This window comes from Felis catus, chromosome C1, assembly GCF_018350175.1.
Source record: "Felis catus isolate Fca126 chromosome C1, F.catus_Fca126_mat1.0, whole genome shotgun sequence".
Classification (NCBI taxonomy): Eukaryota; Metazoa; Chordata; class Mammalia; order Carnivora; family Felidae; genus Felis; species Felis catus.
In genome coordinates this window covers 107,203,471-107,220,110 of record NC_058375.1, presented here as the reverse complement: position 1 = coordinate 107,220,110, position 16,640 = coordinate 107,203,471, and the positions used below count along the sequence as shown (strand labels likewise).

The 16,640-nt window shown below is 40.8% G+C and overlaps 1 protein-coding gene and 1 long non-coding RNA gene across 2 annotated transcripts; both read right to left on the bottom strand.

Annotated features, from left to right (window-relative positions):
• Window positions 1-14,021: 14,021 nt before the first annotated feature.
• Window positions 14,022-15,556, bottom strand: LOC123379068. Its single transcript, XR_006583053.1, has 2 exons — window positions 15,344-15,556; window positions 14,022-15,145 (listed from the first exon to the last, which is right to left on the bottom strand). It is a non-coding gene; the product is annotated as an uncharacterized LOC123379068 (long non-coding RNA).
• Window positions 15,557-15,601: 45 nt separating this feature from the next.
• LCE6A (late cornified envelope 6A) lies at window positions 15,602-16,640 on the bottom strand. Its single transcript, XM_045033631.1, is given in 3 exon segments — window positions 15,602-15,654; window positions 15,734-16,007; window positions 16,464-16,640. Coding segments are annotated over 2 exon segments (306 nt in total). The 5' UTR covers window positions 15,987-16,007; window positions 16,464-16,640.

Genomic DNA, 16,640 nt, shown 5'->3' with positions numbered 1-16,640 from the left:
AGAGGGACACAGGTAGCAAGAGGAGAGCAGATTCATTCAACACCACCCCCTTGGGGGTACAACATCAGAGTTAAGCGTCTATGTCTGCACCCAGATCATCTGGCTTATATTCCAAGTTCCCTTATTTATTGGTTGCACAAAATTAGGCTTGTCACTTGTCTTCTCTGTGCCTCAATTGCTCATGTGTAAAACGTGATAAACATTAATTCTATTTCCTAAAACTGTTGTGAGGATTAAATAAGTAGTATGTATATGGTAATAGTAGAGTGTTCCTCCACAGTAAGCTCTGTGTAAATACAGATTATTGCTGTTGCTCTTTGTGCTATTATTGTTGTAATATTTATAATAATAATAATATTTAATATTTGGGTGGTTCATTGTCCCTTGTTATAATATTTATATAATAATTTATTATTGTTGTTATTTGGTTAGTTCACTATCCTTTGTTGTAATATTTATAATAATTTAATGGTAATTATTTGGATAGTTCAGAATTCCTCAGTGATGAAAACCTACATTTTTATTTCTCAAAAGACTTACAAATAGTCTTTCCAAATACCAGTAAATGCCAAGAGAATTTGTCAGGACCCAGACAAGCTGATTTCACTATCCTCTTTCCACCCTACCCCCAGGACCACCACCACCTTCTATAGAAATCTCATGGGGCATGCATGGGTTGGGGCTGTAGCTATGACAATGGATACTGAAATGGATCAGACAAGAATTCAAGGTGAATTAGAGTCAAATATTTGGGAAATGGTTTTCATATATCGGGGTTATTATATGAAGCTATAATCAGGAAAGTTCCCTACAATTCACTCATCTGAAAGCTATGAGATCAAACTAAGTAGGCACTAAAGACACAGTAGGGCTAGGGCTTGGTTCAGGCAGGGGCTGAGTCTGCATGGGGCTTAGGGTGTGGCATTCACTGCTAGTCCTGTGGCAATAGAAACAGGACAGAAAGGAGGATCCTGGGAAGATGGCAGCGTAGGAGGATGTTGGGCTCACCGCACGTCCTGCTGATCACTTAGATTCCACCTACACCTGCCTAAATAACTCAGAAAACCACCAGAAGACTAGCAGAACGGAGTCTCCAGAACCAAGCTGAGACAAGACGCCCACGGAAGAGGGTAGGAAGGGCGGAGAGGCGATGTGCACTCCACGGACTGGCGGGAGGGAGCTGGGGTGGAGGGGCGGCCCGCCGGCCAAGCAGAGCCCCCGAGTCTGGCTTGCAAAAGTGGAGGGACCGGATGGAGTGTGTTCCGATAGCAACCGGGACTTGACATCTGGAAGATTATAAGTGAACAGCTCTGCTCGGAAAACGGGAGGGCTGTAGGACAACGGAGGGAGAGTTGTTGAGCCCCAGACAACAGAGCTCAGCTTGGCGGGGAACAAAGGCGCTCTCCTGCGCCATCTCCCTCGCCCATCCCCCAGCCAAAATCCCAAAGGGAACCAGTTCCTGCCAGGGAACTTGCTTGCACCACGCAAACACCCAACGCTGTGCTTCTGTGGATCCATCCCTCCAGTGGCGGGTCTGACTCCCTCCCGGTGCCACAGCACCCCTCCGGAAGCAGATCTCTGAAGGAAAAGTGAGCTGAGCCTGCCCCTCCTGCCCCTGTGCACCTTGCCAATCCACCCCAGCTAATACGCCAGATCCCCAGAACCACAAGCCTGGCAGTGTGCAAGTAGCCCAGATGGGCCATGCCACCCCACAGTGAATCCCGCCCCTAGGAGAGGGGAAGAAAAGGCACACACCAGTCTGATGTGGCCCCAGCAGTGGGCTGGGGCAGACGTCAGGTCTGACTGCACCCTGCCCACCAACACAAGTTATTCAAGACAGCACAGGGGAAGTGCCCCACACTCCCGCACCACTCCAGGGACTATCCAAAATGACCAAACGGAAGAATTCCCCTCAGAAAAACGTCCAGGAAATAACAACAGGTAACAAACTGATCAAAAATGATTTAAACAACATAACAAAGTGAATTTAGAATAATAGTCATAAAATGAGTCGCTGGGCTTGAAAACACTATAAAGGACAGCAGAGAATCTCTTGCTACAGAGATCAAGGGACTAAGGAACTGCCAGGAAGAGCTAAAAAATGCTATTAACGAGCCGCAAGATAAAATGGAGACGACCACAGCTTGGATTAAAGAAGCAGAGGAGAGAATAGGTGAACAGGAAGATAAAATTATGGAAAAAGAAGAAGCTGAGAAAAAGAGAGATAAAAAATCCAGGAGTATGAGGGGAAAATTAGAGAACTAAGTGATGCACTACAGAGAAATAATCTACATATAATTGGTATTCCAGAGGAGGAAGAGAGAGGGAAAAGGTGCTGAAGGCATACTTGAAGAAATAATAGCTGAGAACTTCCCTTATCTGGGAAAGGAAAAAGGCATTGAAATCCAAGAGGCCCAGAGAACTTCCTTCAGACATAAATTGAATCGATCTTCTGCATGACATATCATAGTGAAACTGGAAAATACAAGGATAAAGAGAAAATTCTGAAAGCAGCTAGGGATAAATGTGCTCTACCATATAAAGGGAGACCTATAAGACTCGTGACTGATCTCTCTACTGAAACTCTAAAGAAAGGAATGGCAGGAGATCTTCAATGTAATGAACAGAAAAAATATGCAGCCGAGAATCCTTTATCCAGCAAGTCTGTCATTTAGAATAGAAGGAGAGATAAAGGTCTTCCCAAACAAACAAAAACTGAAGGAATTCGTCACCACTAACCCAGTCCTACAAGAGATCCTAAGGGTGATCCTGTGAGACAAAGTGCCAGAGACATCACTACAAGCATGAAACCTACAGACATCACAATGACTCTAAACTCATATCTTTCTATAATAACACTGAACGTAAATAGACTAAATGTGCCAACCAAAAGACATAGGGTATCAGAATGGGTAAAAAAAACAAGACCTATCTATTTGTTGTCTACAAGAGACTCATTTTAGACCTGAGGACACCTTTAGATTGAAAGTGAGGGGATGGAGAACTATCTATCATGCTACTGGAAGTCAAAAGAAAGCTGGAGTAGCCATACTTATATCAGACAAACTAGACTTTAAATTAAAGGCTGTAACAAGAGATGAAGAAGGTCATTATATAATAATCACAGGGTCTATCCATCAAGAAGAACTAACAATTATGAATGTCTAAGAGCCGAATACAGGAGCCCCCAAATATATAAAACAATTACTCACAAACATAAGCAACCTTATTGACAAGAATGTGGTAATTGCAGGGGACTTTAACACCCCACTCACAGCAATGGATGGATCATCTAGACACATGGTCAATAAAGAAACAAGGGCCCTGAATGATACATTGGATCAGATGGACTTGACAGATATATTTAGAACTCTGCATCCCAAAGCAACAGAATATACTTTCTTTTTGAGTGCACATGGAACATTTTCCAAGACAGATCACATACTGGGTCACAAAACAGCCCTTCATAAGTATACAAGAATTGAGTTCATACCATGCATACTTTCAGACCACAATGCTATGAAGCTTGAAATCAACCACAGGAAAAGTCTGGAAAACCTCCAAAAGCATGGAGGTTAAAGAACACCCTACTGAAGAATGAATGGGTCAACCAGGCAATTAGAGAAGACATTAAGAACTATATGGAAACAAATGAAAATGAAAATACAACAATCCAGACACTTTGGGATGCAGTGAAGGCAGTCCTGCGAGGAAAATATATTGCAATCCAGGCCTATCTCAAGAAACAAGAAAAATCCCAAATACAAATCTAACAACACACCTAAAGGAAATAGAAGCAGAACAGCAAAGACAGCCTAAACCCAGCAGAAGAAGAGAAATAATAAAGATCAGAGCAGAAATAAACAGTATAGCATCGAAAAAAACTGTAAAGCAGATCAACGAAACCAAGAGTTGGTTTTTTGAAAAAATAAACAAAATTGATAAACCTCTAGCCAGGCTTCTCAAAAAGAAAAGGTAGATGGCCCAAATAGGTAAAATCATGAATGAAAATGGAATTATTACAACCAAACCCTCAGAGATACAAACAATTATCAGGGAATACTATGAAAAATTACATGCCAACAAACTGGGCAACCTGGAAGAAATGGACAAATTCCTAAGTACCCACATGCTTCCAAAACTCAATCATGAGGAAATAGAAAGCTTGAACAGACCCATAACCAGCGAAGAAATTGAATCAGTCATCAAAAATCTCCCAACAAATAAGAGTCCAGGACCAGATGGCTTCCCAGGGGAGTTCTACCAGACGTTTAAAATAGAGATAATACTGACCCTTCTCAAGCTATTCCAAAACATAGAAAGGGAAGGAAAACTTCCAGACTCATTCTATGAAGCCAGTATTACTTTGATTACTAAACCAGACAGAGACCCAGTAAAAAAAGAGAACTACAGGCCAATATCACTGATGAATATGGATGCAAAAATTCTCAATAAGATACTAGAAAACCGAATTCAACAGCATACAAAAAAATTATTCCCCATGATCAAGTGGGATTCATTCCTGGGATGCAGGGCTGGTTCAACATTCGCAAATCAATCAATGTGATACATCACATTAATAAAAGGAAAGAGAAGAACCATATGATCCTGTCAATCGATGCAGAAAAGGCCTTTGACAAAATTCAGCAACGTTTCTTAATAAAAACCCTCGAGAAAGTCGGGATAGAAGGCACGTACTTAAAGATCATAAAAGCCATTTATGAAAAGCCCACAGCTAACATCATCCTCAATGGGGAAAAACTGAGAGCTTTTTCCCTGAGATCAGGAACACGACAGGGATGTCCACTCTCACCGCTGTTGTTTAACATGGTGTTGGAAGTTCTAGCATCAGCAATCAGACAACAAAAGGAAATCAAAGGCATCAAAATTGGCAAAGATGAAGTTAAGCTTTCACTTTTTGCAGATGACATGATATTATACATGGAAAATCCAATAGACTCCACCAAAAGTCTGCTAGAACTGATACATGAATTTAGCAAAATTGCAGGATACAAAATAAATGTACAGAAATCAGTTGCATTCTTATACACTAACAATGAAGCAACAGAAAGACAAATAAAGAAACTGATCCCATTCACAATTGCACCAAGAAGCATAAAATACCTAGGAATAAATCTACCAAAGATGTAAAAGATCTGTGTGGTGAAAACTATAGAAAGTTTATGAAGGTAATTGAAGAAGATATAAAGAAATGGAAAAACATTCCGTGTTCATGGATTGGAAGAATAAATATTGTCAAAATGTCAATACTACCCAAAGCCATCTATGCATTCAATGCAATCCCAATCAAAATTGCACCAGCATTCTTCTCGAAACTAGAACAAGCAATCCTAAAATTCATATGGAACCACAAAAGGCCCCGAATAGCCAAAGGAATTTTGAAGAAGAAGACCAAAGCAGGAGGCATCACAATCCCAGACTTTAGCTTCTACTACAAAGCTGTCATCAAGACAGCATGGTATTGGCACAAAAACAGACACATAGACCAATGGAATAGAATAGAAACCCCAGAACTAGACCCACAAACGTATGGCCAACTAATCTTTGACAAAGCAGGAAAGAACGTCCAATGGAAAAAAGACAATCTCTGTAACAAAGGGTGCTGGGAGAACTGGACAGCAACATGCAGAAGGTTGAAACTAGACGATTTTCTCACACCATTCACAAAAATAAACTCAAAATGGATGAAGGACCTGAATGTGAGACAGGAAACCATCAAAACCCTAGAGGAGAAAGCAGGAAAAAACCTCTCTGACCTCAGCCATAGCAATCTCTTACTCGACACATCCCCAAGGGCAAGGGAATTAAAAGCAAAAATGAATTACTGGGACCTTATGAAGATAAAAAGCTTCTGCACAGCCTACAAAGCTAAAAAGGAAACAGCCAACAAAACCAAAAGGCAACCAACGGAATGGGAAAAGATATTTGCAAATGACATATCGGACAAAGGGCTAGCATCCAAAATCTATAAAGAGCTCACCAAACTCCACACCTGAAAAACAAATAACTCAGTGAAGAAATGGGCAGAAAACATGAATACACACTTGTCTAAAGAAGACATCCGGATGGCCAACAGGCACATGAAAAGATGCTCAACGTCACTCTTCATCAGGGAAATACAAATCAAAACCACACTCAGATATCACCTCATGCCAGAGTGGCCAAAATGAACAAATCGGGAGACTATAGATGCTGGAGAGGATGTGGAGAAATGGGAACCCTCTTGCACTGTTGGTGGGAATGCAAATTGGTGCAGCCACTCTGGAAAACAGTGTGGAGGTTCCTCAGAAAATTAAAAATAGATCTACCCTATGACCCAGCAATAGCACTGCTAGGAATTTACCCAAGGGATACAGGAGTACTGATGCATAGGGGCACTTGTACCCCAATGTTTTTAGCAGCACTCTCAACAATATCCAAATTATGGAAAGAGCCTAAATGTCCATCAACTGAAGAATGGACAAAGAAATTGTGGTTTATATACACAATGGAGTACTATGTGGCAATGAGAAAGAATGAAACATGGCCCTTTGTAGCAACATGGATGGAACTGGAGAGTGTGATGCTAAGTGAAATGAGCCATACAGAGAAAGACAGATACCATATGTTTTCACTCTTATGTGGATCCTGAGAAACTTAACAGAAACCCATGGGGGAGGGGAAGGAAGAAAAAGATGTTAGAGAGGGAGAGAGCCAAAGCATAAGAGACTCTTAAAAACTGAGAACAAACTGAGGGTTGATGTGTTGGGGGGGGTGGGTGATGGGTATTGAGGAGGGCACCTTTTGGGATGAGCACTGGGTGTTGTATGGAAACCAATTTGACAATAAACTTCATATATTGAAAATAAAAAAAAGAAACAGGACAGAAAGGACCTGTCAGAGAGAAAAGTAGAATTTCCAGGACCTTCAATCAGAAGGAGAACAATGGAGACAACTATAGGCGCACGTAGGAAGGGCATGCTGAAGCTCCAGGGAGGAGGATGGCAAGTGCGAACTAGAGAGAAGTATGGTAGTTAACGTGTGTATGTATTGTGTGCATGTGAGAGAGAGACGTATGTGTGTGTGTGAGAGAGAGGTGTGTGTGAGAGAGACGTGTGTGTGTGCATGTGTGTGTAAGAGAGACACGTGTGTGTATGTGAGACAGAGACGTGTGTGAGTGTGTGTTAGAGAGATGTGTGTGTGTGTGTGTGTGAGAAAGAGACGTGTGTGTGTGTGAGAGAGAGAGACGTGTGTGTGCATGTGTGTGTTAGAGAGAGGCATGTGTGTGTGTATGTGAGACAGAGACGTGTATGTGTGTATGTGAGAGAGAGAAGTGTGTGTATGTGAGACAGATGTGTGTGTGTGTGTGCATGTGTGTGTGAGAGAGACGTGTGAGCATGTGTATGTGAGACAGAGAAAGGTGTGTGTGAGAGGCATGTGTGTGTATGTATGTGAGAGAGAGACGTGTGTGTGCGTGAGAGACAGATGTGTGTGTGTTAGAGATGTGTGTGTGAGACATATGTGTGCAAATGTATGTGAGGACATGTGTGCACGTGTGTGTTAGAAAGATGTGTGTGTGTGTATGTGAGGCAGAGAGAGATATGTGTGTGAGAGAGATGTGTGTGTGTGTGTGTGTGTGTGCATGTGTGTGTGTGTGAGAGAGAGAGAGAGAGAGGTGGGGCAGGAGTCCTGTACTTGTCACGTGGTAGATAACACAAGCAGGGGGTGAATGAAGCAGAAAGTCATGTATTTAGGCCCCTTTATCTTAAGTCAAGCATATCTCACACCAGAATGAAGAATGGAGATATTTTGTTGGCCACATTTCAAGGATGGGTCAATTCCATCCCTCGTGAACAAAGCTCTAAATAGACCTGAGAGATCTTCTGCTTTCAGGCATCTGCTTTTTCTTCATTGACCGTCTCTGCCATTGCATAAGCAGCATTTGATTTTAATACAACATGCCTTTTTCAGTGGCAGACAAAACAATAGTGCTTTGTCATTTTCATCTGTGATTGTGTTCTAGGAATGTCGTTAAGTATATCGCTGATCACTGCAAAAAAATTCCTTTAGATTCCACTGTTAGGAGGGCAATAATTCCCTTGAAGTCTGTATATATTAGACCATTTGTCTCTGTATATTTTATCTTTCAGGAAGCTCAGAACTAATCATTAGTCTGAGGTATAATAACTGTGTAGGTCACAGATTGAATATTTGTGCTCTTTTCTCAACTCACAGTCTATTTCCCATTGCTTTCTGATTTTCCACTTGTAGTTTTATGACAAAGATGCTATGCCCTCTCCTGCTCTGGTTCATAGGAAGAATCCAAACTGGTTCTAACATGTTTTGGGTATGGAGTGAGGCTTTCTCCTGCCCATAGTCCTACATGGGTATCCATTGATCTCACCTTTTGTGCCAAAACCATGTAGGAAGAGGGTCTGCTAGGGTGGGATGGTGGAAGGAGGAAACCAAGCAGAGCCTCTGTTTAGGAGATGATCTCTGGTGGGTGAAGGTCCTCATGAAAGACTGTCCATTTCAATTCAGTCCCTTGATCCTCATGATGCCCTGTCTTTCCCTTGACCTATCCTTACCCAGCCTCAAGAATGCTGGCTCACTCATTCTTTCCTTTTTAATCAACAGTCTTTATAGCCTCTAGAGGAAAGAAAAAATTGCTCATTTAGCATGCACTGACTCCAACGCATTCCACAATTTTGTTTTCACAGTAGAGGACCTCATATCTGCATACTGGGATTGAACAAATATGTGAATGTGTGCAGATGGAAGGAACTAGATTTCTCACTGTTCAAGTGAGAGGTTGTAGATAAGAAAGAAAGAGATGTTGGCCAAGAAAGAATTCACTGAAAATTTAAACAAATAGGTATTTATTTGGGCAACTAGAATTGCAATTCCAGAGACAGATTCAGGTAAAAACCTGACTTGTGAGAAAAACTAAGAGGCTGCCAGGGAGAGTGGTAAAGGAAAAGGGTCATGAATACAACTGTCATTTAGGTCCTCCATGCAAAACAGGGGTTTCAAACAGGTTAACTTCAGGGTACCTGGGTGGCTCAGTCAGTTAGGCATCTGACTCCAGGTCAGGTCATGATCTCTCAGTTCTTGAGTTCGAGCCCTGCACAGGGCTCTGTGCTGACAGTTCAGAGCCTGGAGCCTGCTTTGGATTCTGTGACTCCCTCTCTTCCCCTACGCTGCTTGCACTCTGTCTCTCTCTCTCTCTCTCTCTCAAAAAATAAATAAACATTAAACAAACAAACAAACAAACAAACAAACCAAGTTAACTGGGATTGGTTGGATTAATATGCAAATGAGGGATTGAAACTTGTCAAATCACATTGGCTCCTTCCCAAATGAAGAATGCAAACAATTCAGGGGCCATAGTGAGGAGGGAGTTAAGTTCAGGCTGAGCTTAACTTTTCACAGCTGGCAAAAATTTAGTTTCTCCCATAAGGATGCACATAAATTTCTCTCCTTTGGCCTCCTAGCTAGGCTTGCTTGCTCCATTTTGAAATCTCCTTTTACAAAGTCTAGAATAAACCATGGGACACTGAATTAATGTAGACATTATGAACTCATGTTTAGCTTAATATAGATACAGAGGGATTATGACTAAAATAATTATAGGTATGTGTGTAGATGCTGGTTACTATACACACATATATTTCCAAGTACTGAGAAGTGATGACACCCCAGTAGTAAGGAATAAACCAGCTCTCAGATCTTGGTTTACAATCAATTTCCCAATAAAAGAAACTAAGGGTCGTAATAAAAATATCTGAATCTAGGTCTGGGTCAGAGATTATACAAAGTGAGCCTGAAGCATATGATACATAGTGCCCTACAGTAAGGATGTGCTTTAAAAAAAGGACACAGGAGCTGACTGAGAGAGGTCCCAAAGCTGGAAGGTTATGAACAACAAAATAGAAAGCATGGCATTGGATTACAACCCAAAATATAATATAGTTATCCAATATCCATGAGTCAATACTGATATTAATAAATGATGTTAGAAAGAGAGAGAGAAAGAGAGAGAGAGAAATATGAACAGACAAATCTTACAGAAAAATTCCAAATAACTTATAGATACTGTCCCTTCAAGGAGATAGAGTGTAACTCCCTACCTCTTTGAATGGGCTACACTTAGTGACTTCCTTACAAAGAGAAGAGCATGGAAAGAGAAAGAAAAAGAGGACCTTTACATGGAAAACCTGCAAACACTGCCATAGACAGATGGTGAGAATCAGTGTCAACAGTGAGGTCATGTTGATAGCATGTACCCTTGATATAATAGGATGAGAATGGCTTTATTCCTGTGATTTTTCTCCCCCCAAATCCATAATCCCATTCTAAGCACTAGAAAAACACACCACACAAATCCCAGTTGAGAGACATTCTACAAAATACATAACTAGCACACCTCAAAACTCTCAAGGTCATCAAAAATAAGTAGTCTAAGCATCTATCACAGTCAAGAGGACCCTAAGGAGACAAGACAACTGAATGTAATGTGGTGCCCTAAATGGAATCCAGGAACACAACAATGACATTTAGTAAAAATTAAGGAAACCTGAATAGAGTATGGATATGGACTTCAGTTGATAATAATACAGGGGCACCCGGGTGGCTCAGTTGATTGAGCATTTGACTCTGGCTCAGGTCATTATCTCACTGCTTGTAGGTTAAAGCCCCAAGTTGGGCTCTGTGCGGACAGCTCAGAGCCTGGAGCCTACTTCATATTCTGTGTCTCCCTTTCTCTCTGCCCCCCCTCCCCCACTTATTATCTCTCTGTCTCTCTCAAAAGTAAATAAACATTAAAAATTTTTTAAAATTTTTAAATAAAAAACAATATCTTAATACTAATTCTTTAATTGTAACAAACATACCATGCTAATGTAAGATCTGAACCACAGAGTAAACCACATGCAGTAAACATGGGAAATTCTCTATACTATCTTTGCAACTTTCCTGTAAATCTATAACTACTCTAAATAAAAAACCTATTAAAAAATTAAGTGCATGCCAAATATGTTACAACTAATATTTATTGAGCTAAATATGTCAAAATGTTACCTATGACATCATATATAATCCCCTCCACAGCCTCATGAGGCTACTATTATTTTATCTAATTTTAAAAATTTTATTTTGATGTTTATTTAATTTTGACAGAGAGAGTGTGAGCAGAGGAGACACAGAATCCGAAGCAGGCTCCAGGCTCTGATCTGTCAGCACAGAGCCCGACTTGGGGCTTGAACCTATGAACCATGAGATCATGACCTGAGCCAAAGTCAGACACTCAACCAACTGAGCCACCAAAGCACCCCACCTAATTTTTAGATGAGAAAACTGAGGCCTAGAAAGGCACAGAAACTTGCATAAGATCACAGAGTTTTCAAAGATTTGAAATGGGTTTCATTTGACTGGGGTCTGAACATGTACTTGTTCTGTTAAGGAAGGTTTGGCCTCAGATTCACACAGATGTGTGTAAAAATGGGATGTGATTTCATTTGTTTTTAAAATAAAGTAATACATTTACATGCAAATTAAAAATCAGGTAATCCAATAGGTTGTAATATGAAAAGAAATGTCTCATTCCAAATAATCAGAGTATGCATTTATTTCTTTGTCTCCTTCTAAACATATCTATTCACTTCCCCAATGAAGCACAATGGACCATGTTCGCCATCCCATCCCACCCTCCCTTTTATTTAGACATGTTTTATTTTTCATGCTCCTATTGGCTTACTGCTATAACTTTAAATACTATAACTCAAACCCAGTTTCTTCACCTGCCAAGCTGAGGCAACATTTCCTGACTTCCCATTAAATAAGAGATCACATCAGCACAACATAGCTTCTTTTGGCTTAGGATGATTTTGTTTTCATATTTTATTTGTGACAGCTTTACAGGAAAAAATAAAGCAATGACTTTTTATTACTATTTGTGTTATATCATGGAACACATGGTATGTAGTAACAAAGTATGGTCCACCAGACGTTGTAAAGTAAGCTGCTGAAAACACACTGGACCCAGGGCATAAGCTAGGCTAGCCTCCCTAGAGGTGACCAAGGGGCCAGGCTGGTGAGAGAACGTCTATGGCAAATGGAGACCACAGGGAGCCGGGCACTCTGAGGCAGGGCTAACCTGACCTGAGGCCACTGGGTTCAGTTCAGTTCCCAAGTGAAAATGTCCCTTCTGGAAGGCTGCTATGACTACTGGTTGGAAGAGGACAGAGCCCTGTTGAATGGCTCACCCAGGAGTCTTTCAAAGTCCCTCCAGGAACTCTTTAAAACATCACAGCTCGCTTTCTTAAAAAATTTACATGTTTTTCACTTAGCCCATGCAATACTGCGGTAACAATTTTTAAAAATTAGACAAAAGAACATATTAAATATCAAATACTCTGTCAAAATAAAATTACCTAATTAGAAAATGTTGAAAATGTGTAACTATTTAACATTCATTAAAAGTGTGTAGTTAGAGGGGCGCCTGGGTGGCGCAGTTGGTTAAGCCTCCGACTTCAGCCAGGTCACGATCTCGCGGTCCGTGAGTTCGAGCCCCGCGTCGGGCTCTGGGCTGATGGCTCAGAGCCTGGAGCCTGTTTCCGATTCTGTGTCTTCCTCTCTCTCTGCCCCTCCCCCGTTCATGCTCTGTCTCTCTCTGTCCCAAAAATAAATAAACATTGAAAAAAAAATTGTGTAGTTAGAGTCAAAAGAAAAGTGGTTGTACCACTTTAACTGTTTTGGATATCCCTATAAATATAAGATTTTGGATATAAGATGTTTTGCACAAAATGTGAAGTCTACATTTTAATTATTTATTATAGAAAAAAATGTAAATGTGCAATATTAAAATGAAACCTTACTGAATCCACACCAAAAAAAAATCAACAATATTAACATTTTTGATGTACAGACATATTTAGAAAATGCAAAGATGCCAAATGCAGACCTTTATGAAGAAAAATAATGATCAAATTAGTAGATTTTTTTCAAGGTAGGAATTTCAAAATCAATTTGATGCAGACTGGACACTGTAGTATGCAATAATATATAAGTTGAACAGTTACCAAGGGGAATCCAAGTACTGACTGGAGAATTGAGGAGACCAAATATTAAGTAGTACTCTTGTCAAAGAAAATTTGTTTCAGTCAAAACTTTTTTTTTAATTGTTGTTTGGTGAGTGTCCACCTTTGTATAGAACAAAAATAAAAATAGAAGAAAAGAGATTCTTAGATATTACACAATCAACCAAATGTTGACATTTTGCTTTTTTTCTTAGGTAAAAATGAGATTTTTCCACACAGAATTCTCTCACACAAACATAACTGAACATCTAAAATCAAGGATATTTAAAACTTATCAGCCAAATATGGAAGTGCAACCAATGGTATATCAAAATTCATAAGACACTGCTTTATACAATAAATAGCATGCTTTTTCACTTCAAAAAGAGAAGGCATCTAATCTTTTTTTTTTTAAAGTACAGATTTCATGGCAGTACAATAGGTAGATACTTGGTAAGTTCCTCAGAAAGTATATTTTTATTTCCCCACAAAGTGGATCTTTCCTTTAGCTATAGTAATTTTTTAACATAGTACTCACTCTTGCTCTGTTTAAAAAAAAATTTAACATTTATTTATTATTGAGACACAGAGACAGAGCATGAGCATGGGAGGGGCAGAGAGAGGTGAAGGCACATAATCTGAAGCAGGCTCCAGGCTCCAAGCTCCAAGCTGCCAGCATAGAGCCTGACACGGGGCTCAAACTCATGAACCATGAGATCATGACCTGAGCCAAAGTCAGAAGCTTGACTGAGCCACCCAGGCACCCCCACTCTTGCTCTTGAACAAAATAAGTCTCTTTCCCCAAAATGATTTTCTTAAATGGAGGCATTTTAATTGCCTCTAACATGCAATCTTTCTGGAGAGTCTGAAAAAAAACTTCATAGTCTTTGACAATTTTAAAATTCCAACTCTAAAGATTTATCTTAGGGAAATTACTAAGAATAATCACCAATGAGAATGTTTATTTTATTATTGTTTACGGCAAAACATGGAAGCAACATTAAGTCCCCCGAATCAGGGAACTCATTACACAAATCATGATGCATTCATATAATGGACTATAATAGTGTTGATCAATATTTATTAGCACAGAAGAATATTGACAATTGTACTATTAATTAAAAGATCAGGTTATAAAGTATTCTGAAATTATCCCATTTTGTGACTTTCTGTAGAAAATTTGGAAATAGATCCTGAAATTATTAGCAGGAGTTATTTTTAGGCAGTAAGATTTTTGCTTGGTCTTAATCATCTTCCTTATGCTTATCTACATTAATACATCTTTATATGGGTATGCATCATTTTTTTAGAGAGAAAAATTACACATTCAAAATTATAATTATATACAATTATGCTCTATCTATATACCTATATAATGAGATATATGCTAGCAGAGGCAAAATCAGGTCACAGCAGTCAGGAGGATTGCTAAGGTTTCAAAATTGGCATCTTGTGTTTTGGGAATCATAGACAAGCTGACACTCTGCCCTGAGACTAAGCAATAGAATTCATTGGGCTGGGTACTTAGTTAAAAACATATTTTCAGTTTCCCCCAGGAAAATGGGAATCAGCTAAAAATTATCACCTGGAACTTACACTGATATGCAACTACATTGAGCCTCAAGCCTCAAGGCCCCCAGGTACCTCTACTTTATTTCAAGTCTGCACTACCCTGGGGCAACAGACCCTAGGCATGGGCCCAGACTGTCTTCTAAGGTACAGTCCTTTGGGACCTGGGGTTTCATACCTGGCTTATGAGTTGTTTCATATGATCATCTCACACCTGGAAGTCCAGCCAAGTTGAACTCCATGTCATTGGCAAGTACCCCACTTGTATGTGGAAGGACCATTTCCACCTGGAAATTTCTTCCCCTCGTTCCACACCCAGCACCAAAGTCTGCTTGTCTTTAAAAGCCTTGTTGAAAACAACTACCCCAGAGGCCTGTTCTCCCTCAAGCAACATGCTCTGCTTCAGATTTCTCTTTCCAAGACCCAGGAAACCACTTTTGATCTGCACCGTCAGGATGAGTCTCTCCCTTCTGTCCTTGACTTTTTGTACTCTTTTCCTCCTTTGAGTTCATACAAAGTGAGAAAAAAAGAAGTATGTCAATCACCTTAAAATTATATTTATTATTATACATATTTCAATCTACAACATACATTGCTTCTCGCACTAGATTGTAAGCTTTTCTAGAACAGGAACAAATCTCCTATTACATTGAGGAACACAGAGCACGGTATAGAGTAGGTGCTCAACATATGCTTACCACACTGAAGCTGTCAGTGCGAGGATTATGCAACAACATGGGTTGACAGCTATGAGGATACAGAGACAGAAATCTCAAACCATGTGTCTTTGAATCACCAGCATCTTGAAACAGTCAGCATCTTGGGAGGAAAGAAGAAGGTGCAGCCTACACCTCAGCCCTTATAAGGGATCTCAGGGGTTCGTAGCAGCCATAGCTTCAACTCCAAGTTGTTGCTGAGATGAAGGAGTGGGTGGAAGACAGGAGCAGGAGTGCAGCTTATGGGGGCCAGGAAGTGTTTCCCAGTCCAAATGAGAAGGGGGGACCCTGAGCTTCCCAGCGGAATAAAAGCAGAAACCTGGGTAGGGAGAGAGAAACTGTACCTGTGTCCCTCTCCTTCGGGCCAGTCACCTTAGCACTCCTCCTCTTTGATGTGGTAGACTGTGGCACCACTGAGGCAGCAGGGTTTCTTGCAGCGAGCCCTCTGAGAGTGTCCCAGACTCTGATCTCCTGGCTTCTGGGAACTGGAATCACTGACCTGGACTCCTGGACGGAGGTCACAGAAAGGAGCAGAGTAGGCAGGGAGGGAGGGGTTTGGGCACTGGGGAGGGGTACATTTGGGAGCAATAGGGGGCTCCCAAGATTGCTGCTTCTTCTGTGACATCAGTGGGCTAGTGAGTGGAAGCTGGAAGGAAAAAGAGCATTGGATTAGGTCAGGGCCTTGATTCTTTCTCGATGGGCTGGGACTGTCAAAATGAAGCTGGCATTTACAACCTTCTAAAATCCATCCCAGGAAGGACAGAAATGGGTCTGAGAGGGTAAATTGGGGGAGTGAGCCATGGTGGGAACTCTCAGGGGACCCACTCACCAACAACCAAGCTAATAACTTATTCTTCTTAAACAAAATGCAGCTGAGTTGAGCAGACCATCCACTTTCCCAGGCCAGTGTCCACCATGTTCAAGTGTGAAGGAGAAGCAAATCTCTACTCTTTCTTCACTCAGTCTTACTTTGCTCTGAGTGTCCTAATCCTGCTTGTATCTTCTTTGCCTCTTCATCCCTCTGTCTTCTATAATTTTCTCCCATGTTAAATAATTTGAGGTCTTTTGCAGGGACCACTTCCCTTCCCTAAAACTCTCTTACCTGGTGAGAGGAGAAATCAGGCCTGCTTTTGCAGCACCTGGGTGAGGGACATCCAAGTGTCTCCCCACCCAGAAGTAGTATCACCCTAGAGGAGGATGTGTGGACAAATCATCCAAGAAGGAGTCTGGAGGCCTTTTATACACCCTCCAGTGAAGACTTCAGGCTACATGTTATTGG